General features: G+C 54.7%; 1 protein-coding gene across 2 annotated transcripts in view; it reads right to left on the bottom strand.

Moving 5' to 3' along the window:
• CPLX1 (complexin 1) overlaps positions 1 to 24,735 on the bottom strand; it is a 36,312-nt gene that overhangs the window by 3,762 nt on the left and 7,815 nt on the right. For both annotated transcript variants that reach the window (XM_029234610.1, XM_029234611.1), the window contains exon 3: positions 3,384 to 3,559. In XM_029234610.1, the coding sequence (XP_029090443.1) occupies positions 3,384 to 3,559 (176 nt within the window). The remainder of the gene's footprint in view (positions 1 to 3,383; positions 3,560 to 24,735) is intronic.

The raw sequence follows: 24,735 nt of genomic DNA, 5'->3' as shown, positions 1-24,735 counted from the left end.
CGCCTTGGTTAGCTCTGCAGTCACCCAGGAAAGGCCCCCACCCAGCGGACTCAGCTCTGTGGTGGTCAGGGGGCCCCAGCAGGCGTCTGTGTGCTCCCCAACACACCCCACACCGTCCCTGCAGGACGCCCTCCAGGAACGGGCCCTGGTGCACTAGTCCCGCCTAAACCCCCGACGGCAGGAGAGCTGCTCTGGCAGGGCCGGTGAGGAAACCTGGGCCCAGCCGGTGCGTGGGGCGGGGGCTAGCTCTGACCCCTGCCCTGGCCACTGGACTCGGCGGACACCACCCCGGCCCCTGGGCGGCCCAGATCAGACCCCGGATGTGCGCAGGAAGCAGGCCTGGGCACGGTGGGATGAGGCCTGCCGCTGCGGCTGGTGGAGCCACGGCGGGTCTGGGGGTTGGCGGGGGTTATGAGAGCAGCCTGGGGCCCTTGCAGGCGGTTCAGAAGCGAAGGCACTCACCCGCCCAACGCGGGCCCCAGATGGCGGGGTGGTCGTCTGGGGAAGCAGAACCCCTGCCCAGGGGACCCACGGGGCACAGGCTGGAGGGCCCTGGGGCTCTGTCAAGGGGTGCAGCCTTCCGTGTGGCCACCCCGGAAGCTGGGGTCCTGAGCACAGGGGAGCACATGATCCATCGCCCGTCCCTGGCTGGGGGGTGGGGGTGGGTGAGGGTCATCCTGCCCCCTGGCCTCACATGGAGCCGCAGGACCTCAGCTGCCCTCAGGGTGGGGCACATCCCCACTTCCACTGGGACTCACTCTGTGACCTTTAAGTCCCACTAGATGTCCCAGAGGACGAAGAGGACCCTGGAGCTGATGCCTATTCACACACTCACACACACACTCACACACTCACTCACACACTCACACACTCATTCACACACTCACTCACACACTCATTCACTCACACACTCACACACTCATTCATTCACACACACTCACACACTGCTAGCTCAGCATCCAAGCGCAGGTGCAGGCCGGCAAAGCTCCCGTCCTCCCCGTGAGGGCAGGACAACGAACAGCTCACACGTAAAAAGCATGAGCGCATCAGGCGAAGGCAGGTGCAAAGCAAAATGAAACAGGCAAGGGGGGGCGGGGAGGAGCCTCAGGGAGCTCCAGAGAGGAGCAGTCAGCCATGCAAAGGCCCTGGGGCAGTGGGAGCCCCGTTGGGGGTGGGGAGAGGTCACCGCACACGTAGGGCTGGGGCCCTGGGAGAAATGGGGACCAGTGGCGGGTGTGGAGAGAGGAGGGACAGAAGGGCCTTTCCTATTAAAGGCAAAACGAGCGGAGTGTGTTATGCACAGAAACCCACACTGTCAGCACCTGCCCCACCCACACCCTGGCTGAGCCGTGGCCCCAACCTACATGCATACCTGAGCCCCTGGACAGTTCCCGAGGCTTGGGGCAGGGGCTCACCAGGCAGCTGGCTCACAAGGGGGGAGGCTGGGGAAGCCGTGCCCACAGCGCCACACCCCCAGGGGGCTCCGACCTGGCCACACACTGTGACCTGTTTTGGGGGCTTGAGGGCTGGGACGAATAAGTTCACCCCCCAGGATTCCCCACTAGGTGTCCACCTGGGGCCAAGCCATGGCTGGCAGGCTGGCTGAACACAGATGGACAGTGGACAGATGGACCTCCCCATCCTTCCCCCCCATCTCTCGGTCTCTGTCCCACTCTCGGGGCTACCCCCCATTACTCCCCTCTCAGAAGATACTCTGCCTGGGCGGCTCTCACTCTGTCTCTGTCTCTCTGTCCCTCTGTTTCTGTCTGTATCTCTGTCTCTGTCTCTCTATCCTCTGACTCCCCCCAGCCCTGTCCTCCATTTCCCGATGGCTACGCTGATGTCCCCCAGCACAGCCTGAGTGGGGTCTGGCCGTCTCTGCTGTCTGATCCATGGTGCGCACTTCCTGGCTCTTCCGCAAACAGCTCAAAAATCTTTGAGTCCTCAACTCAGGACGGCAGCAGGGCTGGTCCTGGGGGTGGGGGGCTCACGAGCTGCCATCCCAGCAAAATCAACTCGAACTTTCTGCAGGTCCCAGGAAAGGTGTCCAGTGACCAGTGGGGGGAACATCAGGGTGAGTGGCCCCCATGCCCCCATCAATGTGGGGGACCCCTTGTGGGCTCAGAGACCTGCAGGCGCCCCGCCTGTGCCCCCACCTCAGCTTCTGCGTCAGGCTGAGGTGCTGAGACACCAAGTAGGTGGGAGGGTTCTGCGGTCCGAGCCGTCCCGCCCCGAAGCCCGGGCACCTTGGCTGGTCCCCCTAGGGCTGGGGACTGTGGAGATGCCCTCAGGAGGCCCCCACCGCCCCCACCTGGCCCCCTACCCACAGATTTCATGCCCAATGTCTGGGAGCGCTTCCCTCGGGCCCAGAGACGGGGGTGTCGGGGTGAGGGGCCAGGACAGAAGCAAGCGAAGTAGCATCCCCCAAACTGAGTTCCCCACCTGGGCCCCAGGACCCAGTGACTGGAATCGAGCACCTTCGACGGAGGGGCCTGGCCTGTGCGGGGCCAAGGGTGGCGGGCGAGCCCCGAGATGGTGTGGACCTTGGGAGGCCACGTGGCTCAGGGACGCCCTGGTCTCCTAGGGAGGGCTCCTGTCCTCCACCTGGCGCCCAGCCCAGCCCACTCCGGACAAGGCCAGAGCTGCTGCCCCACACTTGCCCTCTCCCGGCCTCTCCAGCCCTTCTGACTCAGGCGCTGGATGGGCAACTGAGGCTGGGCGGTGGGCATGCCCCTGGGGCACAGCCCACCTGTGGCCTAGCTGCCGACTCAGCCTCATACGCCCGCCCCTGCTCTGGGCCTCGGTTTCCGCACCTGGAACGATGCTCTCACTGCCCTCACGCACAGGGGAAGGTCGCCCAGATGGTTCTGGAAAAGGTCGTGGCCTCCAGCTTGCAGCCAGCCCCCAACCAGACCTCACAGATCGCAGGTCCGCTCCCCCAACACCCTGCTTGAGGCCCACCCAGGGGTGGTGAGGTGCCTCCCCCAACCATGACGACCCACCCACCCAGGGCCTGCCTGTGGGCCAGCCCCTGACTGCGCTGCGCTGCCCCCACCTCCGGGCGGACCCCCGCCGGGTCCTCTGGGGCAGCCCCGGGGTCGGCAACAGGAAGAGCTGGGCTAGTGTTGACCCCGTGTGAGGAGCCCGGGAGCATGGGAGCGGGTCCCTGCCGTCAGGCCCAGGAAGGACTCGGGGCCGCGCAGAGTGAGCCCCGTCCCGGTGAGCCCGTGTGGCAGGCGTGCACCCTGGGGTGCGGTGACCCCGGCGGCCTGTGCCCCTCCCGCCGGACCACCCCAGGGTCTGCTCTAGAGCTGCAGAGGAGGGGGGCGGGGGGGCGAGGGGGCCCCCGGCGGCAGCACCGCGCCCCCGCCCCGCGCGCGCACCTTGTCGCGGATGCCCTGGCGCATGACCTCGCGCTCGGCCTCCATCTTGGCGTACTTGGCCTTGCGCTCCTCCTCCTCCTGCCGCAGCGCCTCCTGCCGCTCCTCCTCCTTCTTGGCGGCGTCAGGGTCCTTCTCCTCGTCGCCCCCGAGCATCTTGCCCATGTCCTTGGTGGCCCCTGGGCACAGGGAGGCGGCAGTCAGGCCGGGCCCGCCCTCTCCCTGCCCCGCTCCCGTCCAGCAGGGCGGCGGCCTCGGGCCTCTGGGCCGCGGCTGCGTGTGCGTGAGCTCCTGGGGTGGAGCGTGTGTGTCTGCCGGTGTCTGAGGGCAGCTGTGCGTGTGCGTGTGTGTGTGCGCGCGCGCACGCGCGTCTTCTCCAGGCCCGAGTGCAGCAGAGGCTCAGCCTCCCCAGCGTGGCAGCGTGGCTGAGTGCACGGCTGTGTGGGCTGAGGCGCCGGAGACAGGCGACAGGCGTCTGGCGGGCTCTCGGTCACTGTGCAGGGCTGGGGGCCGGCCTTGGCCCAGAACTGCTGGCGGCTGCACGTGGCAGCACCAAGGCCATAATTTCTCTGCCTCGCCAGCTCCACTTTCCTCGTGAGCTCCTGACTCACAGGCGACAACAAACACCTCCTCGGATGCCCTCTCTGGCTCGGCCCCCGGGACAGAGATGCGTAATTACTGTCTCAGAGCGTGGTCCTGGCCCGCGGTGGCCCCAGCCCCACTGCACCCGGATGCACGGGCGTCATGGGGAGGGGAGCGCAGGGGTTAGCGCTGCGGGTCAGCCGACCTCAGCCCCTGCGGCCAGTCCCCCAGAAGCGCCCCGCACTTACCCACACACGGCCTACAGGCGTGAGGCCAGCGCCCCGTCACCCCTGCACTCCCCCTGGGAACCAGCCACGCTCCTGAGTGGACCCCGGGCCAGGTTGCTGCCCTGTGACCGCCGTCCTGTCCCCCGCCTCTCCAGCCACCGGTCTCTGCAGGTCCTGCCTCTGCCCTCTCATCCCGTGATGGTCCCTCCCAAGCGCGGCCCAAGGCTAGCTGAGTCCGCGCCTCGGGAACAAGCCGCGAGGTGGGTGTGTGTCTGCTGACACCACCCCCCCTCTACGCCCATATCCAGGGGTGCCCCCTTCCCCGCCCTGGCTTCGAGGCCCGGCTCTGTCCTGCCCGCTTCTCTCGGAGTCTCCACTGCGCTGTCCTCAGCGCTCCAGGGACTCCTGTTCTGTTCTGAGGCTGCACAGGTCCGTGCAGCACGGAACCTGGAGAGACTCCCTGCCCTGCAGACACCTGCACCAATGATGCATCTGCCGGTTCCTCGGGAGTGACACCCCTGCCCCGTGTGGGCAGAGGGAACCATTTGGTGGGAAGGGGGCAACTTCTGGCTGAGCGCTCTGGGCTGAAAACTAGGCCTCGTCGGGCCGGGCCACGCCTGCGCCACGTGGGCCTTCCTAGCTGCTGAAACTAAACTACCGCAGGGTCACAGGGTAGCTGCCGCCACAGTCACTGCAGGGACGGGGAGCCCGCCTGGACGGGGCTCGGCCGATGGCACAGATACAGACGCTAACAGAAAGCCAAGAGCCTCGCGTCAGTTTCCACCCACATCTGCAGAATTCTGCAAAGGAGATTTCAAGCCAGTGGCTCAAGAAACTGGTCATGAGCAGGGCTGCTGATACACTGTCTCATCGCTCCCTGGATGAGGGGCTGGCATCTCCCCACCTCTGGGGCCACCGTCCCCGGCAGGCAGTGAGGCAAGCAGGGACAAGCCCCAGTCCACGAGCAGCTGCAACCTTCCCAGCCTCCCTGGCCGGCGGGCCAGCTTCTACGCAAATCCCCCCTTGAACAAGCTCGTTCACACTAAAGTGAGAGTGACCGATAGCTCCTGCTGCCCCCTGGAGAGTGCTGGCATCTTAAGGCAGAGGTGGGCGAACCAGTCTCGTCTACGTCTCTCTCCCAAGAGGGAAAGTGGGTGGAGGCTGGGGTGGGGGCTGGAGGGGCCTCCCTGCCTGGGTGGTCTGGGGCCCCAGACCTGCTCCTCCAACGTGCTGTGTGGACTCTGGGCCTAGTGGTCCAACAGGCGTTTACTGAGCACCCGCTGTGTGCTGAGCTCTGCACACCAGGAGCCCCACCTCAGACCAGGGGTCTGGCCCTGCCCCCACTGGAGCGCCGGGCTGGCCCCCCGGAGGCAGAGAGGGCCCGGGGGGGCTACCCCAGCACGCGGAGGGGACTCTGGAGGCCGATGGTCTCTCCACGGCCAGGGCGGGGCACCAACGCTCACTCGACCGCTATGTGGACGCCCCCGGCACCAAGATCGGCACCGACGCTGCGGGCCCTCCCCCGTGGCCCCCGCCCTTCGCCCGACCCCGCCTCCGCACGCGGCCCCCGCACCGTCCCCACACGGTGCCCAAGGCTGGAGCGAGAGCCGCAGCCCAAGCCTCCCGAATCCCAGGCGGGGGTCCAGCAGCCGGCCGTGCCGGCCACGTAGAGGTGTGGGCACAGGGGCCGACCCCACCCCTGCCCTAGCTCTTCTCGGAGCCTCACCTTGCCGGTGACTAGTGGGGAGGGGGGCGCCGGGGCAGGGGCGGCGGGTCCCAGCCCTCCTTGACAGTCAAAGCCCCGGGGACGACCTCAGCGCGGGGTGAGGTGGCGGCACCTCTCTAACCCTGGAGCAGGTCCCACACTTGGGTGCAGGTTACGCAGAAACCCAACAGCTAGGGAGAACTTTCTAGAATAGCGTTTGCGGGGTGCCCGCACAGGAGGAGACGGGGTCTGCCCACACACCGGCCTGTGGATGGTGGACAGGAGCTGGCCCGGGCCTGCCCTGGCCTCCGCCTGCCGCAGCTCTGCGCCGTCCCTCAGTCCACGGCCCCCAGGTTCTCCGCCCTCCCTGACGTAACACCCACCCCGACTCTGTAGGAGATGAAGATGCTAAGACTTCTCTGCAGGCCTGCAGGGGGGAGCGGGGGGGCGACGTGGAGTGAGGGGCTGCGATGTTCCTACCTCAGGGCCTTCGCACCTGCCGTTCTTCCTTGCGCTGAATTCCTGAACCTCCTCCTACTTGCTCCCAACCCAGGGTCTTTCTAGACAGGTTTTCCTGGGACTCCTTGTGTGCACTGGTGGCCCCTGTGGTCAAAACCCTTCTCAGCATTCACCACCTTGGCTGCGTCCAATTACGCTACCTCATGCCTGATGGAAACGATGTCTATTTAAACAGTACGTAAATTAAAGCTGATCCCTAAAACTTCATTTTGAAATAATTTTAGGTTTACAGAAGAGTCACGCAGGTAGTCCAAGGGCTCCTGAACGCCAGTGGCCAGCATCACCCCGTGTTGACCCTGGTACGTTCATCAAAGCGAAAATAACCTACACTGTGCCATCAGCCAAACCACAGGCTGTATTCAGATGCCACCACTTTTTCCACTAATGTCCTTCTTCTGTTCCAGGATCCAATCCAGGGTACCATGTTGCATTTAGACTAAAGTCAATTTTTTAAAAGAGAAAAATACTTTTTAAACTTGAAATAAAACTATGGGAAAAATTATGAAATTTAACGAAAAACTAAAAAACACCTAAATGAAGAAAGATAATTGTCACGCTTATGGATGGGGAGACTCCGTAATGTAATGTCTGTTCTCCACAAACCGAGTCACAGATCTGTGCAATCGCACTCAGACTCTCAAGAGCTAGAAAGGGGGGCTTCCCTGGTGGCGCAGTGGTTGAGAATCTGCCTGCCAATGCAGGGGACACGGGTTCGAGCCCTGGTCTGGGAGGATCCCACATGCCGCGGAGCAACTAGGCCCGTGAGCCACAACTACTGAGCCTCCGCGTCTGGAGCCTGTGCTCCGCAACAAGAGGGCCGCAACAGTGAGAGGCCCGCGCACCACGATGAAGAGTGGCCCCCGCTTGCCACAACTGGAGAAGGCCCTTGCACAGAAACGAAGACCCAACACAGCCAAAAATAAATTAAAAAAAAAAAAAAAAAAAAAAAGAGCTAGACAGGAAATTCTGTGACAATTGGCAAGTGAAGAGTGTTGCATAAAGAAATGCAAAGGCCCCTGGTCAGGAGACACCGCAGGGAGAAGCAGAGGAGGTGAGCCTCCTACCAGGAGGGGCCGCCATGCGTGGGACATAGCATGCAGTTCTGCAGGGGAGGGAGGCAGAGTGACCGAGTGGACAGACTGCCTGTAGACCCACAGACACACAGACACGGGGCTCGGACATGTGGCCAGTGACAGGAGGGGCCTCAGAACCCTGGAGAAGAGAGCCATATTTCCCTGGGGTGACTGAGCTCCTTGTGAGAAGCATGAAACTAGACACTCACATAACGCCACAAATTTTTATTGATTACCGGTCTGAATATGACCCCAAAATAAAGCAGGCCCTGCTCACCACAACTAGAGGAGGCCCGCACACAGCAGCGAAGACCCAATGCAGCCAAAAATAAGTAAATAAATAAATTTATTAAAAAGAAAAGTAATAAAAAATAAAAACAATTCCATTAGCAATGCTGACAAAAACATAAAAATCTATGACTATATTGTTAATAGATGTGCAAGTCTGTTTTACCTAAGACTATAGAATTGTTGAGAGAAATCTGAAACGACCTAAACGAATAGAGAGATACACCATGTTCACGGGCTCAGCACTGCTATGAGATCAGTTTTCCCGAACACTGGATTCAGTGCAATCCCAAACAAAATGCAAATAGGCTTTTTTGAACAAATTTACCAGCTCATTCTAAAGTTTATATGGAAATGGCAAAAGGCCTAGAATAGACAAAACAATTTTGCAAAAGGAGAACAACTTTAGAGGACTTACCCTGCTTGCTTCCAAGGTCTACTATAATCCAGACAGTATGGTACTGACAGGAGAATTGACATGTGGACCCATGGAATGGAATAGACAGTCCAGAAATAGACCCACCCATATATGGTCAAGTGAGTTTTTGACAAGGTTGCAAAGATTATTCAGTGAAGAAAGGATAGCCTTTTCACAAGCGGTACTAAAACAATGAGATATTCCTACGCAAACGCACAAATAAACTCATAAATGTCTTCCCTAACTTCACACCTTATACAAAGCTCAGTAACAGACCTAATGGAAAAGCTAACATTATAAAACTTCTAGAAGAAAGCATAAAAGAAAATCTTGGTGACCTTGACCTAGGCAAAGATTCCTTACACAGGTGACAAAAAGCATGAGCCTTAAAAGAAAAACTGATACATTGGACTTCATCGACAAAAAACTTTTGTTCTTCAAAGGACACTGTTAAAAAAAAAAAGAAAAAGAAAAGGCAAGACTGTGAGAATATATTTGAAGACCATACGTTTGATAAACTCTTATATCCAGAATACATAATGAACTCAAGGACAAGAACACAAACCACCTGATTTTAAAAACAGAAGCTCTGAATAGACATTTTACCAGAGAAGAGACACAGGTGGCAAGTAAGAACCTGAAAAGATGTGCCTGCTCTTACAAAGAGCTGATCAACACGCTCGGTCGTTAGGGTGCAAACTGAACTCACAAAGCGGGACCACCAGGCGCCCACATGACTGTCTACGATGAGAAAGACCAAGCATGTGCTCGGAAGCTGGCGGGGGGACCCAGGACCCTCGCCCATGGCCGGCAGGACGGGGGGGATGTAGCCGCTTGGGACGGCAGTTGGACAGTTTCCTATAATTAAACGTGCACCTCCACCGCAATCCCACTCCTCGGCACCTACCCAGAGAAATGGAGACGCAGTGGGAACGGCATGTGCAGCCCAATCTGTAACAGCCCCAAAAGAGAGGCCCCTCAACGCCCGTCAGGAGGTGAACGGACACACGAAGGCTGGTCCGTCCACCCGAGGGCACTGATGCTCTCGGCAGTGTGGAGGAATCTCAAAACCTTTACGCTGAGTGAAGAAAGCCAGGCACAAATTCTATGACTTCACTTATGTCAACAGAAGTGCAAATCCGTGTATGGTGACCGCAAACACGTCAGGGTTGCCTGGGGCCCAGGGCAGGTGGGGGGCTGCGGGTTGCCAAGGGGCCGTGCAACAGTCAGAACCCAGGGAAACGCACTTTACCCAGGCAGTGCTCACCTGGCGTCAATCACATCACATCCAAACTGATCTAAAGCCCTAACAAACGAGCAATGAGACGTGTGATACAGGCCGTCTCCCCCAGTCGTCACCCGGCCGTCTCCCCCAGTCGTCACCCGGCCGTCTTCCCCGGTTGTCACCCGGCCAGATCCAAGTAATGAAAAGATGACCAAACCCATAACTTTACAAGTTTGAGTTTTAGAAACATGTCCCTGATTAACCCTTAAGTTGAAGGGGAAATAAAACTGAAATTGTAAAAACTCTAGAAAGCAAAGAAAAATAAGCACTTTCTGTCTAAACTGGGATCCATGTGGCTAAACTGGGATCCACGGCTAAACTGGGATCCACGGCTAAAACTGTTTTAAACTGGGATCCACGGCTAAACTGGGATCCACGGCTAAGCTGGGATCCACGGCTAAAACTGTTTCTGGAGGAAAAGTTATACCTTTAATTTTAAAGAAGAAAAAGAGAAAGTTTAGGAACTTCATTATTACCTTTAAAAAATTGTTTTGGAGGGTCTACTGAATTTCATAAGGAGAAAAATTAAGGGGTATTATACTATAAAAGGAGATATCAAATTCTCTCTCCGCACCCACCTCTTTTGCCGGTGACATGATCATATACCTAAAAAACTCATGACACTCCAGTGAAAACCAACCAGAACCAATGATGGAATGTGGCAGAATGACTAAGTGCAATATTTATAGGTAAATAATTTTTAAAATTTGCCTCATACTATCAATAACAAGCTAGAAACATAAATGGGAACAATGGTCCATTTACGATAATTATAAATGTAGAAAATCGGAATACATTTAACAAAGAGACCTATGGCACCTGCATGTAGAAAATATCTCCGTAAATGTGATGGCTTTGCACAGGCTCTTGAGGTTCCTGACGGGCTGGCTCAGTGTCACGAAGATGCCAGTTCCTCCAAAGTTAATATACGATTGTACACAACCTGGGTTACACTTCCAACGGAAACTCCAACAATTCTTTTTTTTTTCTTTTTTGGGGGTTTAGATAAAGTTAGGGTTCACGTGGCAGAATAAATGTCAGAGGAGATCTGATCCAGGTGCCTTACGGATGGGAAATGGCATCCCTGCTGTGTGTCCTGGAAACATCTGGAGAGTAACAGTGAGAAGGTCATTGACTGGAGATGTTGTTTCTTTTAAATTTTTTTTAAAAAATTATTTATTTATTTTTGGCTGTGTTGGGTCTTCGTTGCTGTGCACAGGCTTTCTCTAGTTGCGGCGAGCGGCGGCTACTCTTCGTTGCTGTGCGCGGGCTTCTCATTGCGGTGGCTTCTCTTGTTGCGGAGCACGGGCTCTAGGTGCGTGGGCTTCAATAGTTGTGGCACATGGGCTCAGTAGTTGTGGCCCGCGGGCTCTAGAGCACAGTAGCTGTGGCGCATGGGCTTAGTTGCTCCGCGGCATGTGGGATCTTCCCGGACCAGGGCTTGAACCCGTGTCCCCTGCACTGGCAGGTGGATTCTTAACCACTGCGCCACCGGGGAAGCCCTGGAGATGTTTTAAATGCGACCATGTCTATTGCTGGGGAGCCCAGGAAGGTGCCCCCAGAGTCTGGGCGGGGGTGTGCTCCCAGTGGGTTGGGCCGCAGTCACACTCAAGCCCATTCAGAATCCACTCACCCACCCACCCTGCCGGCCCCTCCCTACATCCATCCCAATGAACCACACCCGTCCCTGGAGAAGCCGGTGCTGAGGCCGCCGACTTGGCCTGTTTGTTTCGGTTGCAGCCTCTGCAAATGGCTGGAGACCAGCTGACCTCTAGGGCACAGGGCCACGCGGCCACGATGCCCCTAGGTCAGGGAGTCCCAGGCGGCCACGGGCGGGAGGCTCCACCATACGCTGCGAGGGCCAAGTGCAGACAAGGAGAAAAAAATCCCTGTGTACGTTTTTATGATTATCTAAAGACAGAAAACAGATTGGCAGGTTACAAACCAGGTTCATGCCAAACCTGGATCCTAAAAAACACAGCCCGTGTTTTTTTCAGACTCATGGAATGTTCACGAAGAGCAATCGAATGTTCCTCCACAGCCTGAAGAGGCTCACCTCACGGTCATCATGATGGCCATCATTTAAAACCCAAACAAACCAAAACCAACCCAGGGAACAAGTGTCGGCCAGGATGTGGAGAAACTGGAGGCCTGTGCGCTGCTGGTGAGAACTTAAAATGCGGCTGCGTGGAAAGCAGTAGGGAGGCTCCTCAAAAAATTAAATATAGAATTACCATAGGATCCAGCAAATCCACTTTTGGGTATAAACTCAAAAGAACTGAAAGCAGGAACACTGAGAGAATTGAAAGTAGATGTATGTACCCCGTGCTCACAGCAGCAGCATCACGATAACCAAATGCCCACCGACAGATGACGGATAAACAAAATGTGGTCCACCCGTACGATGGAATACCATGCAACCTTTAAAAGGAATGCAATTCTGCCGCACGCTACAATGCGTGTGAACTTTAAAAATATCATGCTAAACGAAACAAGCCAGACACAAAAGGACAAATACTGTACGATTCCACTTACATGAGGTCCCTAAAGTAGGCAAAATCAGAGAGGCAGAAAGTAGATGGTGGGAGCCGGCGGGAGTCAGTGCTTCCTGGGGACAGAGCCTCAGTTTGCGAAGATTGAAAAGTTCTGGAAACGGATGTTGACGGCTGCACAGCAACGTGAATGTACTTAATGCCACTGAACTGTACACTTAAGAATAGTTAAGGGACTTCCCTGGTGGCGCAGTGGTTAAGAATCCGCCTGCCAGTGCAGGGGACATGGGTTCGAGCCCTGGTCCGGGAAGATCCCACATGCCGTGGAGCAACTAAGCCCGTGCACCACGACTACCGAGCCTGCGCTCTAGAGCCCATGCTCTGCAACAAGAGAAGCCACCACAATGAGAAGCCCGCGCATGGCAACGAAGAGTCGCCCCTGCTCGCCGCAACTAGAGAAAGCCCGCACGCAGCAACGAAGCCCAATGCAGCCCCACTCCCCCCAAAAATAGTTAAAATGGCAAGTTGTATGTCATGTACGTTTTATCACAATAAGAAAAGAGAAAATTTAAATCAATTTATAATCCCATGTCTCAAAAAAACATGTCAGGCTGCAGAGACAACCTCACCATGTTTTCAAAGTAGGAATGAGACCGAGTGTCTGATGGCGTCAGGAAAGCAGACAGCACGACAAACAGGGAAACTGGGAACAAAAGCCCTCCTCCCAACCCTACAGACGTGAAGTTTCTCTTATGCGTTGGAAAACACGAGTGAAACTACAGTCGCTGCATTTCTGGGAGCTTGAGTACCATGCGATGCAAGATCTAGTGAGATCTTCGGGGCAGCCAGCCTGCAAAACCCCTGGGGCCCGGGCCTCACACCTGGGCTCCGGCCTGTGGGGTGGGGGGGCAGGGGGAGGCGAGCTCAGCCGACAGCAAGGGCACCGCCCTAAAGAGGTGGAGCTTCAAACTCCGTGGACGTGGACAGGCACCTGCTCGGGTCGAGGGGACGGAAAAGGGCACAAAGATATGCGAATTCAGGAAAAAATGAGGGAGAAACAGCTGCATTAGACGTTAGATGTTAGAATGATCAAGTAACACCTTTACTCTCTATCCATACACTTGAAAACCTGCGTGAAGTAGATTTTCTAAAAAATGTTGTCAAAAACTCAGAACTATGCCTAAGAATTCACAGATGCATTCTTTCAAACAGTCAAGAAACAGATAATTCTTACGATATTTAGAATGTTCTTGGAAGGGAGGAAAAGAAGGAAATCCTCCCGGTTATTTCTGTGAAATCAGCACAAGAACGATGCCAAAACTCGGCTGGGGCGGGCCGGGCTCCCACGGAAACAGCAGTGCCAAATGCTAAGCCAGAGATGGGACTGAAGGTTGGCATTTCTTACAGAATTCTACAGAAAAGGTTCATTTTAGGGATGCAAAGGTGGCCCGATCAGAAAGCAGTTATGTGCCGACGCTGTTGGGGGCCCCCAGCCCGCCTGGTGCGGCAGGGACCGTGTGCCTGTTCCCAGCCCCCGCCCAGGGTCCCGCACGGCCTCTCCCTTCCTCTCCTGTGGAGGGTGTTGAGCTGAGGGGGCCGCCCCGCAGGCACGAGGGCAGGGGCTGAAGCTCTAGCTGTCCCCGGCCCGCCTGGAAACCGGCCTCAGGCACCGTGGTCCACACACTTGACCATCCCAACGGCAGGCGTCCTCGGTAACACAACCCATCTTAAAGCCGCTTAATGGAGGCATAGCGGCCATAGTATAAATCACGCAATTAGACAAACGTGCACGTCCATGAAGCCATCACCGCAGTCAGGACACTGGACACATCCGTCCTCCCGAGGTTCCTGGTGGCCCCGTGTAATTCCTCCCACCAAACCACGTGCAGACGACCTCTGACCTCCTTTCTGTGCCTGCAGGTCACTCCCCAGAATCTTATATAAACACAGTCACAGCACAGGCGGCCATCGCGGGAAGGGGCTGGCTGTTCACCGAGGTGGTGCTTTGCTGAGTGCCCACCATTCCTTCCTCTTTAGGGCTGAGAGGGTGGGCACCGAGGGTGTGTCCGGTCACCGGTAACAGACACGGGGTTGCTTCCAGTTTGGTCTTTGTGGATAAAGCCGCACAGACAGTCTTTGTGTGTGTGCCTGCCTCATTTGTCGTGGGGGGATACCCACGAGCGGGCACCGAGTTGTGTGGCAAACCGAGGTTCCACTTTTCAGGAACTGCCAACTGTTTTCCAAAGTAGTTGTGCCGTTTTAAACTCCCCCCAGCGTGTACGGGGCCCCATTGCTCCGCGTTCCCGCCAGCACGTGCTCCTAGGTGCCCCCGAAGTTCTAACCGCCACGGCGGGTGCGAAGCAGCCACTGCCTTTCTCTCCTGAACAGGGATGTGAAGCATCTTTTTATGTGCTTAGTAGCTATTTTTATATCTTTTTTGACAGAATCCCTATTCAAATCGTTTGCACACTTTCAAAAATGCACTTTTTATTTTAGAACAGTCTTAGATTTACAGAAAAATTATGAAGAGAGGCAGTACAGAGTTCCCACGTGCCCCGCAAACACGTAACGTTAGAGTAGCGCAACTGTCACAGTCGAGGAGCCCACGTCAAGAACGTTGTTACTAACCGATTTCCACAGTGTCTGCCTGCGGTTCCCTCTCTGTTCCGGGATCCCATCCAGGGGCCGTATACGTCAGTCGTCACATCTCCTTAGGCGCCTCTGGGCTGCGACAACTTCTCAGACTTTCCTTGTTTGATGGCCTGGCCAGCTTTGACGAGCGCTTTGCGGGAATTTTGTCTCTCAATTAGGATTTGTCTGATGTTTTTCTCTTGATTAGACTGGGTGATGGGTTTGGGGAGGAGGACCCCAGGGGAGGCAGTGCCCTTCCCATCCCTTCCCATCCCATCTAGGTCACACTCTCGTTGTGACGTGCCACCTCGATCTCCCAATTTGAGCTGAGGGCTATGGTCCACCTCCTTGAGCTTCTGCCCATTTCTTTCTTTCTTTTTTCTTTAAAGTCATGTGCATGATACATATATATATATATATATATATATATATTTAATAGATTTTATTTATTTATTTATTGGCTGCATTGGGTCTTCGTTGCTGCACGTGGGCTTCCTCTAGTTGCGGTCAGCAGGGGCTACCCTTCATTGCGGTGCATGGGCTTCTCATTGCAGTGGCTTCTCTCGTTGCAGAGCACGGGCTCTAGGTGCACAGGCTTCAGTAGTTGTGGCATGCGGGCTCAGTAGTTGTGGCTCCAGGGCTCTAGAGCACAGGCTCGGTAGTTGTGGCGCACGGGCTTAGTTGCTCCGTGGCATGTGGGATCTTCCCGGACCGGGGCTTGAACCCGTGTCCCCCACATTGGCAGGCGGATTGTTAACCACTGCACCACTAGGGAAGCCCCTTCTGCCCATTTCTTGATTGGGTTGTTGATCTTATTATTGAATGGTAATTGGTATTCTGGATACAAGTCCAATTTTATTAATCTTCTTAACTAACTTTGTTCATCCTCACCCCCATTTCATTAATTTCTATTTTGATCTTTATTTCCTTTCTTCTACTTATTTTGGGTTTTGTTTGATTTTCTTTTCCTAGTTTCAGATGTTAGAAGTTGAAGTTAAGGGACTTTCCTGGTGGTCCAGTGGCTGGGACTCCGCACTCCTAGTGCAGGGGGCCTGGGTTCAATCCTTGGTCGGGGAACTAGATCCCCCACGCCACAACTAAGACCTGACACAGCCAAATAAAATATAAATAAATAAATATTTTTTAAAAAAGAAGTTGAAGTTAATCATTTGAGACTTTTCTTCATTTCTACTGAGGTGTTTAGTGATATAAATTTCCCTCTAAACATGGCTTTCCTGAATCCCACAAATTACCATTTTTTAATTTCCATTCAGTTTACAATAATTTCTAATTTCCGTCTTAATCCCTTCTTGGCCCCATGGGTTGTTTAGTTTCCAAATATTGGGGGGATTTCCCAAATATCTTTCTGTTGTGTACTTCTTGTTTCATCCCAATGTGGACAGAAAACACATTCTGCATGGCTGGAATCGTCTACGTTTATTGAGACTGGTTTTGTGGCCAAGAAGAAGGTCTATCTGGGTAGGTGCTCTGTGAGTGTCATCTGAAGTGTCTGCAAGAAGAAGGTCTATCTGGGTAGGTGCTCTGTGAGCTGTCATCTGTCATCTGAAGTGTCTGCAAGAAGAAGGTCTATCTGGGTAGGTGCTCTGTGAGTGTCATCTGTCATCTGAAGTGTCTGCAAGAAGAAGGTCTATCTGGGTAGGTGCTCTGTGAGCCGTCATCTGTCATCTGAAGTGTCTGCAAGAAGAAGGTCTATCTGGGTAGGTGCTCTGTGAGTGTCATCTGTCATCTGAAGTGTCTGCAAGAAGAAGGTCTATCTGGGTAGGTGCTCTGTGAGCCGTCATCTGTCATCTTAAGTGTCTGCAAGAAGAAGGTCTATCTGGGTAGGTGCTCTGTGAGTGTCATCTGTCATCTGAAGTGTCTGCAAGAAGAAGGTCTATCTGGGTAGATGCTCTGTGAGCTGTCATCTGAAGTGTCTGTAGAGTCAGTCGGCCAGGCCAGTTGGCAGTTTGCTCAGGTCTGTGCGTCCTTCTGAGTGTCACCACCCGAACCTGCAGGTTGTCTGTTTCTCTTCTAAGTTCTACCGGTTTTGGCTCACACGTCTTGAAGCTCAGTTATTACTTGTAGAAATGGTCGGGACTGTGGTGTCCTCTTGATTAACTGGCTCCTTTCTCACTGGGATAGGGCCGTCTTCACCCTTGGTCACAATCTTTGCTCTGAAATCTCTGTCTGACACTGATGTGGCCCCTCCAGGCTTCTTTTGATTAATATTAACATGGCTTCTCTTTTTCCATCTTTTTATTTTTCCCTTATTTGTGTCTTCATATTTCAGGTGGGTTTCTTATAGGCCTCATAAAGTTGGGTCTTGATTTTCTACCCAATCCAACATCTCCGCCTTTTATGAGAAGGCTCCCAAGAGGAAGAGCTGAAGAAGCCACAGATCACCAGGCATCCCTGAGAATAAGAAGAAGGGACGACCTCGGTTGTGGGGAAAATTATCCTGACTAAACATGGCTCTGATCCCACCTAACAAAGCTTAAAGACAAGAAAGGAAAGAATCAAACTGTCTCTAAATAACCTGATCGCATACTGAGCAAAGTGTGTATATTTAGGAAAACAGAAATACCCAGCAGCGACAGGGTGAACGAACTCGCAATGTGTGGCATCCAGTGAAAATTTTCCAGGCGTGCAGAGAAGCGGGAAAACACAAAGCATAACGAGGAAGGACTGACAGCGCTGACTACATACATACGTACGGTGAGAATATCTAGAACATCACAGAGTTAAATGGCAAATGGCAAGCATGGAACGGTAAGTAACAGGACATTCACCTAAAACGTAGAAATCATAATAATGGCAAATACTGGGTATTCAAAAATTTTGCTGAGTGAATGAAAGATGCTAAATCACACTGTTATCCCCAAAATGTAATTAAAAATGAGATCAACTTTATCCACCCAATCAGCAACAGTTTGACAAAACCCCATGTTGGGGAGCGTGTGTGTGATCTGCACGATGGAGCCTGGCCGTGGCATATTTTAGTGAGATCTACTTAGAGGGCAGTTTGGAAACGTGTGGCAGATTAGCCGTGCACATCCTTCTGCCGTATTGTATTCATGTCAACAAAGATATCGCGTGCTATTAATACCATGTATAAAATAGGTAACTAACGAGGACCTACTGTGTAGCTCAGCGAACTCTACTCAGTGCTCTGCGGTGACCTAAATGGGAAGGAAATCCAAAAAAGAGGGGATAAGGACTTCCCTGCTGGCGCAGTGACTACGAATCCGCCTGCCAGCAGGGGACACGGGTTCGATCCCTGGTCCGGGAAGATCCTACACTCTGCGGAGCAGCTAAGCCCGTGCGCCACGACTACTGATCCTGTGCGCCACAACTACTGAAGTCCGTGCGCCTAGAGCCTGTGCTCCACAACAAGAGAAGCCACCGCAACGAGAAGCCCATGCACCGCAAGGAAGAGTAGCCCCCTCTCGCCACAACTAGGGAAAGCCCGCGCGCAGCAACAAAGACCCAACACAGCCAAAAATAAAGAAATAAAATAAAGAAATTTTTTTAAAAAGAGGGGATATATGTATACGTATGGCTGATTCACTTTGCTGTACGGCAGAAACTAACACAACACTGTAAAGCAACTACACTCCAATAAAAATTAATTAAAAAAACCCAAAACACGAGGATATCGTGGTTTCCTGAAGGCCACCCTCTGCGGCCACAGCACTGCCGCCTGAACACAAGGACACGCCTGAAAGACAAAGCTCCTGCTTGACTTCTCTCCCACGCGGCACCTCTTGAGGCCTCACGTTTAGTGTTTATGTACCTGGGTTTTGTTTATCTGTTTCCGACACTAGAATGTATGCTTCATCAGATGGAGACTCTCCGTCTGTGTGTCTGGCTTATGGTTAAGAACTCAATAAATATATATTGATTGACAGGATGTAAGTGCAGGAACGCCCAGTGCAACATTGTTTATGAGTGCAAACAGGCTGGATGTGTGATGCACGACATTCGGTACTGGTTAAGTCAATGGTAGTGAATTCATTCAAGTGCAATGACAGGCATCTTAATACCAGACGTCCCGATGGCAGGCGTCCTAACACCAGGTGCCCTAACCAGGTGTCCTAATACCAGATGCCGTAATACCACTTGTCCTAATATCGCCGTACCTCGTTTTACTGTGATTTGCTTTATTGTCCTTTACAGATACTGTGTTTTTCACAGACTGAAGGTCTGTGGCAACCCCGCATCAAGCAAGACTGTTGGCGCCATGTTTTCAATAGCATGTACTCACTTCACGTCTCTTGTCACATTCTGGTAATTCTCACAATGTTTCACACCCTCTACCAGCAAAAAAGATTATGACTCACTGAAGGCTCAGATGATGGTTAGCATTTGTTAGCAGTAAAATTTTTTAATCAAGATATGTACACTTGATGTGTCTTTTCTTAGACATAATGCTATTGCCCACTTAACAGACTACACTGTAGTGTAAACACATCTTTTATTTGTACTGGGAGGCCAAAACATTCACATGGCTCACTTTCTTTATTGCGGTGGTCTGCCACCAAACCCGCAATATCTCTGAGGTCTGCCTGCACTGGTCTTCTCGACACCCGGCGGGCTCACTCCAGCTAACCCTGTGCTCCACGTCCTAATTCCAGGAGGTCTAACAGCTGATGGTACCGAGTGCTAGTGAAACATGCTGGATCGAACGCACGTGCTTATCTAAACCGCTTTCCACAACCCCGCTAAAACTGGAGCAAGGAAATGTGAAAGTATAATTCCACGAGGACAAACAGACAGGAGAGGAGAGAACAAGGTGGCCGAGGTATCCAATTTGGGGAAATGGAGAGCAGACGTGCAGGGAGCACCCAAGCAAGAAAAGGGGGAGAGACCGCTGCGCAGCTCATGTGCAGGCAGAACCCAGGCCGACTCTGGTATCAGAGGCGCTAGGTCCTGGGGGAGGGGCTGAGGTCTGCATGAGGGGCACCTGCGCTCCACACCCTGGGGACCCACCACCCAAGCGGCAAGGGGGAATCAAAAACCCGTTTCGCTGGAGAAACTGAACCAGAGCCCCTCCAGGCTCAGACCAGTCTCAGGCACCGTGGGGGCAGAGGTGACGCATCCACCTACAGACAGGGGTCAAGGGGATATCTGTTTCCCGAAATTGGGGACCTCACCAAGCCCCCACCCACTGCCCTGCTCACGAAACCCACCATCCAGCCACGCAGAATCTGTTTCTGGAGAAATGGAGCCACGCCTCCCAACAAGACCGAAAGGTGCTACCATCTGGGGCTCTCCAAACATAAAAGCCAGCTTCCCACATGTTTCTCCCACAGGTAAGCCAGAAGTCCCCCACAGCACGCAGGACCTCAGCCAGGCTTTCAGAACTCACCCAGAGAGCCCCCAGCATAAAGATGGCACCCAGACAGGCAAGGGTGCTCAGAGGAGACAGTACAAGGGCCAGGGGAACCCTTGAAAGGGAGGGCGTTCAGAATGCATGGAAGAGATTTTAGAAGTTAAAAATGTAAATGCAGAAATGAAAAGTTCAGTTGAAGAGTTAGAAAATGAAATTAAGGAAATATCCCAGGAAGTAGAACAAAAGATAAGGAGATGAACAACGGGAAAGAAAACAGAAGGAAACAGAATCAGAGCAGAGCGGCCCAGAGCTGAGAGGGTCAGATGAGGGCTCAGCAAGGAGGCAGCCAGAGCCCTGTCCCCGGGCCGAGTAAGTGCACCCGCAGGGGGTGAAAGAAGACCCACAGCAAGGTCCTGAGAGTTTGAAATTTCAAAATGCCAAGTCAAAGAGGAAACTGTAAAAGCCTCCAGAGAGAAAAGCAAACTGGTCATGTAAAAAGTACTGGAGGTGAGAGCAGCATGTGACTTAAGAGCAACTTCAGAACCTGCAAGACAACTGACAAAAGGCTTCAAAATTCCAAGGAGGAGATTCTTTAAAATCTACAACTTTATACCCAGCCCAACTGGCAGCTATGCCCCAAGGCACAATAGACTCCATGGCCCTCCTGCGCGCCCTCTGTTGGGAAGTTCCCAGCGGCCCAGCAGGAGAGGAGAGAGGAGAGGGGCCTCGTCCGTCAGGCGGGGACAGCGCACAGCGCTCATGGGGCGGAACGTGCCCGAGTCCAGATACGTTAACTCAGGGCAAACCACAGGTTCAGGAGGAAAGAGCGTCGTCAAGGCGCCTGTTGCCGAGGGGACATGGGGGGAGGGGCAGGAGGTCTGTCCCAGCTCAGGGCCCCCACCCATTCCAGGAGACTAGCGGAGTGTCTGAGATGATCCACGAGCGCATTACTGAGGAACAGCGGGGACGCGTCCACAGGACCGCTCCTTGCTGGTACTTTCCGTTCCAACGGGCTCCTTGGGTCTGGATTCAAGTTCACCTCTGCCAGGAGGATGGGAGGAAGGTGGGCAAATATTTACAAACTGTTCCTGGAACTTGGAGTTAAGTCTGTACTGATTCTGTAGCTCAACACCCAAAGGGCGAGTTTCGTCTAGACCTGTCTACACAGCAGACAGAAACTTCCCTGAAACACGCACTGTTCAAAGGGCTGCTGTCAGGAAATGACGCTGTCCCGCGTTTTCTGTCTAAAGCTGTTTTAAACCACAGTCACCGTGGCAGGCTGATCCTTGGCCCCCAGCTTTGGCATAGCCAGCTGAGCCCTGAACTAGTTCTAATAAATGGATAGCGTAAAGAACTTTGCAGAGTCTTTTAAAATTAGAAACAGATCTGAAGGCATTTCTCCTGGAAAAAAATAATATTATTTCACATAAGTAATGAGTGATTCTAGCAGATGAGTTTGAAAGCAATGCGGTGTCTCAATTTTCCATATTGCTTCTTTATGTTTTCTGTATTATTGCAATTCCTTACAGTGAACATTTATTAGTTTCATGGTAGGAAAAAAACCCACTTTCATGTTAAAAAATAAACGTGGATAAATACCTCATCAAATTGAATGCAAAGATAAAAATATGTTTATGGGGGCTTCCCTGGCGGCGCAGTGGTTGAGAGTCCGCCTGCCGATGCAGGGGACACGGGTTCGTGCCCCGGTCCGGGAAGATCCCACATGCCGCGGAGCGGCTGGGCCCGTGAGCCATGACCGCTGAGCCTGCGCGTCCGGAACCTGTGCTCCGCGACGGGAGAGGCCACAACAGTGAGAGGCCCGCGTGCCGCAAAAAAAAAAAAAAAAAAAAAAAAAAAAAAAAGTTTATGTATTAAGAAAACATCGACGGTAATACCAAGCCTCCAGATCGGAATCACAAAGAACAGAGGCGGGTGTGGGTGAAGGCCGGACAGAGGAGCTCACGGAACTGCCGGAAGGACTTGGCGAGAGCTCGAAACACACAGCTTCGCTCATGACGGCAACAATTAAAGCTTGAATAATGTTTTCAAAGGGCGTGCGGGTTCCAAAACACTGCAGAAGGTTTTGAAAAAAGAAAATTGAGTCCATGTATTAAGATTAAATAGTGAAATAGCAAGGAAGCATTTAAAAAAGGTGAAAGTCAAGGTGACACAGGTTAGATCAGATGTTAACTGTGATGATACACATTCAACAGTTAATGTTCTTGCAAAGCGAAACATAAAGCGAAGCCCCTCAAAGACGCCCACCCTGCTGCCCTGTGGAGGGTGCTTGGCCTGAGGGGCCTGTGGCTGGGGTCCGTGGGCACCGCCTGCCTGGCCTGCGTCGGAGTCTCCTCGACACCCCGGGCCAAGAAGTAGACCAGCGTCCAAGGGGCAGCCAAACCTGTCTCGCCACCATCCACTGTCCATCATCCACCGCCCCGGGGCCTGGCTTCCAAACGCCTGTCCAGCCGCACTCCCACCCGCTGGCCAAGCTCCGAAGGAACCGGAGGCGGGTGAGTGGACTTTCTGCCTCATCCTAGCCAGCAGACAGAGCCCACCCCCTCCGGAGCGTCTCTGCCCAGCCCTCGGGGAGGGGAGGCCCAAGGCATGGGCCCTGTCTCACCCTGCTGACCACCATGCTCTGGCCCCAGGCCTGGCAGCCTCGCCTCCTGAAGCCGGCCCAGGGGCACGGCCGGGGGGCTGGCTGGTCACGTGGAAGGCCCCCGCTCTAGTCTTGACGAAATCAGACCCCGGCCCGCGCTGCCCGCATCTTCTGTGACGCTCCTCCTGCTTCTGTGGCCTGGAAAACCTCTTTTGCTGGTCTGGGGCACCGGTCAGATGTTCCACACCCGTCAGGGAGAGGCCCCAGGCCGCCGCTGTCCCTGCCCGCTGAGCCAGGTGCCAGGTGGCACGTCTGGTGTTGGCTTCAGGAGGGGACACGTGGAGACAGAGGCGAGATGAAAATGCCGATTAGCGAGTCCAAACAGAACCAGGATCTGAGACAGGTGGCACGGCCGCCGGCTTCCTCGCGCCTGGACCCCAGCTCCCCTGCGCTCACCCACTGCCCAGTCTGCCGGGGGAGGGCCTGGGCCCTGAGGCCACCTGAGACGGGAGCAGAGGCTCACGAGCTGCTGCCCCCCAGCAGCCCCTCCTAGCCACCTCCACGCAGGCCCGGTGCCAGGCGCACAGACCCCCTTGACCACAGCCCGACACACAGCTGCGGTGGGACAGCGAGGCAGGGGGGCATCGGGGTGCTACTGTGCGGGGCCTCAGGGACCCGGCCGCGTCTGCTCCTGTGCAGGGCGGGCCCCGCCAGCAGGGTGTTGGCAGACAGCAGCCCGTGGACCAGACGCAGAGCAGACCCATTTCCAGAGGCTTCCTTCTGAAGGATGCTAAGTGCAAGGTGGTCCTCGGCCCCAAACACCCTCCGGGGCCCGAGGCTGGCAGCTTGCTGGGGCTCCGCCCTCAGCTTCTGTTAAAACTGTTTCTATCCTCCCTGCTTCCTCCTCCCGCCCGCAGCCCTTGCACTTCTTCCTATCCCAAGAGGCCCAGCACCTGTGGCCTTCCCGCCAGCTCTTGGGCCGCAGGGGCCCAGAGGGTAAAGGCAGAGGCCCGGGGCTGAGGCGGCCTGGGGCGCACGCGGTGGCCAGCAGCCTCCTGGTGAAGCCCACCTCCCAGCCGAGGAAGCAGAGCTCAGCAGGCAGTTCTGATGTTTCCACTCGGACACGGACACGGCTTTCCCAGGGAAATGTTAGGAGCGGCCATTAGCACCAAAAGATGCAGACCCAGGGCTGCTCCGGCCAGCTGCCCGACCCCAGGAGTCCTCGACCTTCTGAGCCTCAGTCTGCACTGGCACCCAGCACCCAGCACTCAACATGCTGCACTCAGCACCCAGAACTAGCAGTCAGAATCCAACCCACAGCACCCTCAGAACTCAGCACCTGGCACTCAGCACCCAGTACCCTAAGCCTTCCACTGGCCCCCAAGGAGGGGCCTGGCCTCAGACACTACAGTTCACGGTCTAGTCCAGGGGACCAAAAGGGACCCACAGGGCCGCCCCCCTAAGAAGCAGCCAGAGGTCCTGACTGACCCCGGCGGGGCGAGAGAAACCACGTTCTACCCTGTCCAGGGGACGAGAAAAGTGCGGGCAAAGCTGGAAAGCTGATCTGCACAGAGCCCAGAGCACAGGCAGAGGCCAGGAGGAGGCTCCGGACGGACCCCAGCCAGAGCCCCCGCCCCCCGCCCAGACAGGATCCGGGGCTCTGAGCAGCCGACAGCCAACGGCAGGAGCCTCGGAAGGACCCCGTTCTCCTCTCCTCTGCCACGAGGGGCAGGAGCCCCGAGGGGGCCGCCTTAGGGAGGGGCCGCTTGCAGCTGCCGGGAGCCCCCTCCCCTGATCCGTCTTGACCTGGGTTTGGGTTCACGAGGCTGAGGTCTCTGAAACTTGTCAGCACTGGGATTTGCCTGGACTTGATGCTGGCTCTGAGGTTTTCATTCAGTCCCTGCCCGCTCTGTAAAATGTCCCAGCATCAAATGCAGGGCGACCCGGGCCAGCCCAGCAGCCTCCCACGTCAGCACGAGATTCCTGAGAGCTCGCCACGCAGGAGATATTCAAACACGCTCTCTAATCCCAACCAGAAGTCCTCGCCAACCAAGGCAAAATGAAATGACTTCATGCGTTGAAGCGCGTTATATGCAGTTTACTCCCTGGTTGGGGCTAAAGCATTTACAACTGAGTGGCAGCTGAACCACCAGGAGTGCCTCTCCTGAGGGAAGGGCTGTCCAGGGCTTCGGGAGAACAGG

This window comes from Monodon monoceros, unplaced genomic scaffold (assembly GCF_005190385.1).
Source record: "Monodon monoceros isolate NGI ecotype Baffin Bay Population unplaced genomic scaffold, NGI_Narwhal_1 Super_Scaffold_20, whole genome shotgun sequence".
NCBI classification, from domain to species: domain Eukaryota; kingdom Metazoa; phylum Chordata; class Mammalia; order Artiodactyla; family Monodontidae; genus Monodon; species Monodon monoceros.
Note: the sequence above shows the minus strand (reverse complement) of the source record. Positions and strands in the feature narration are given on the sequence as shown.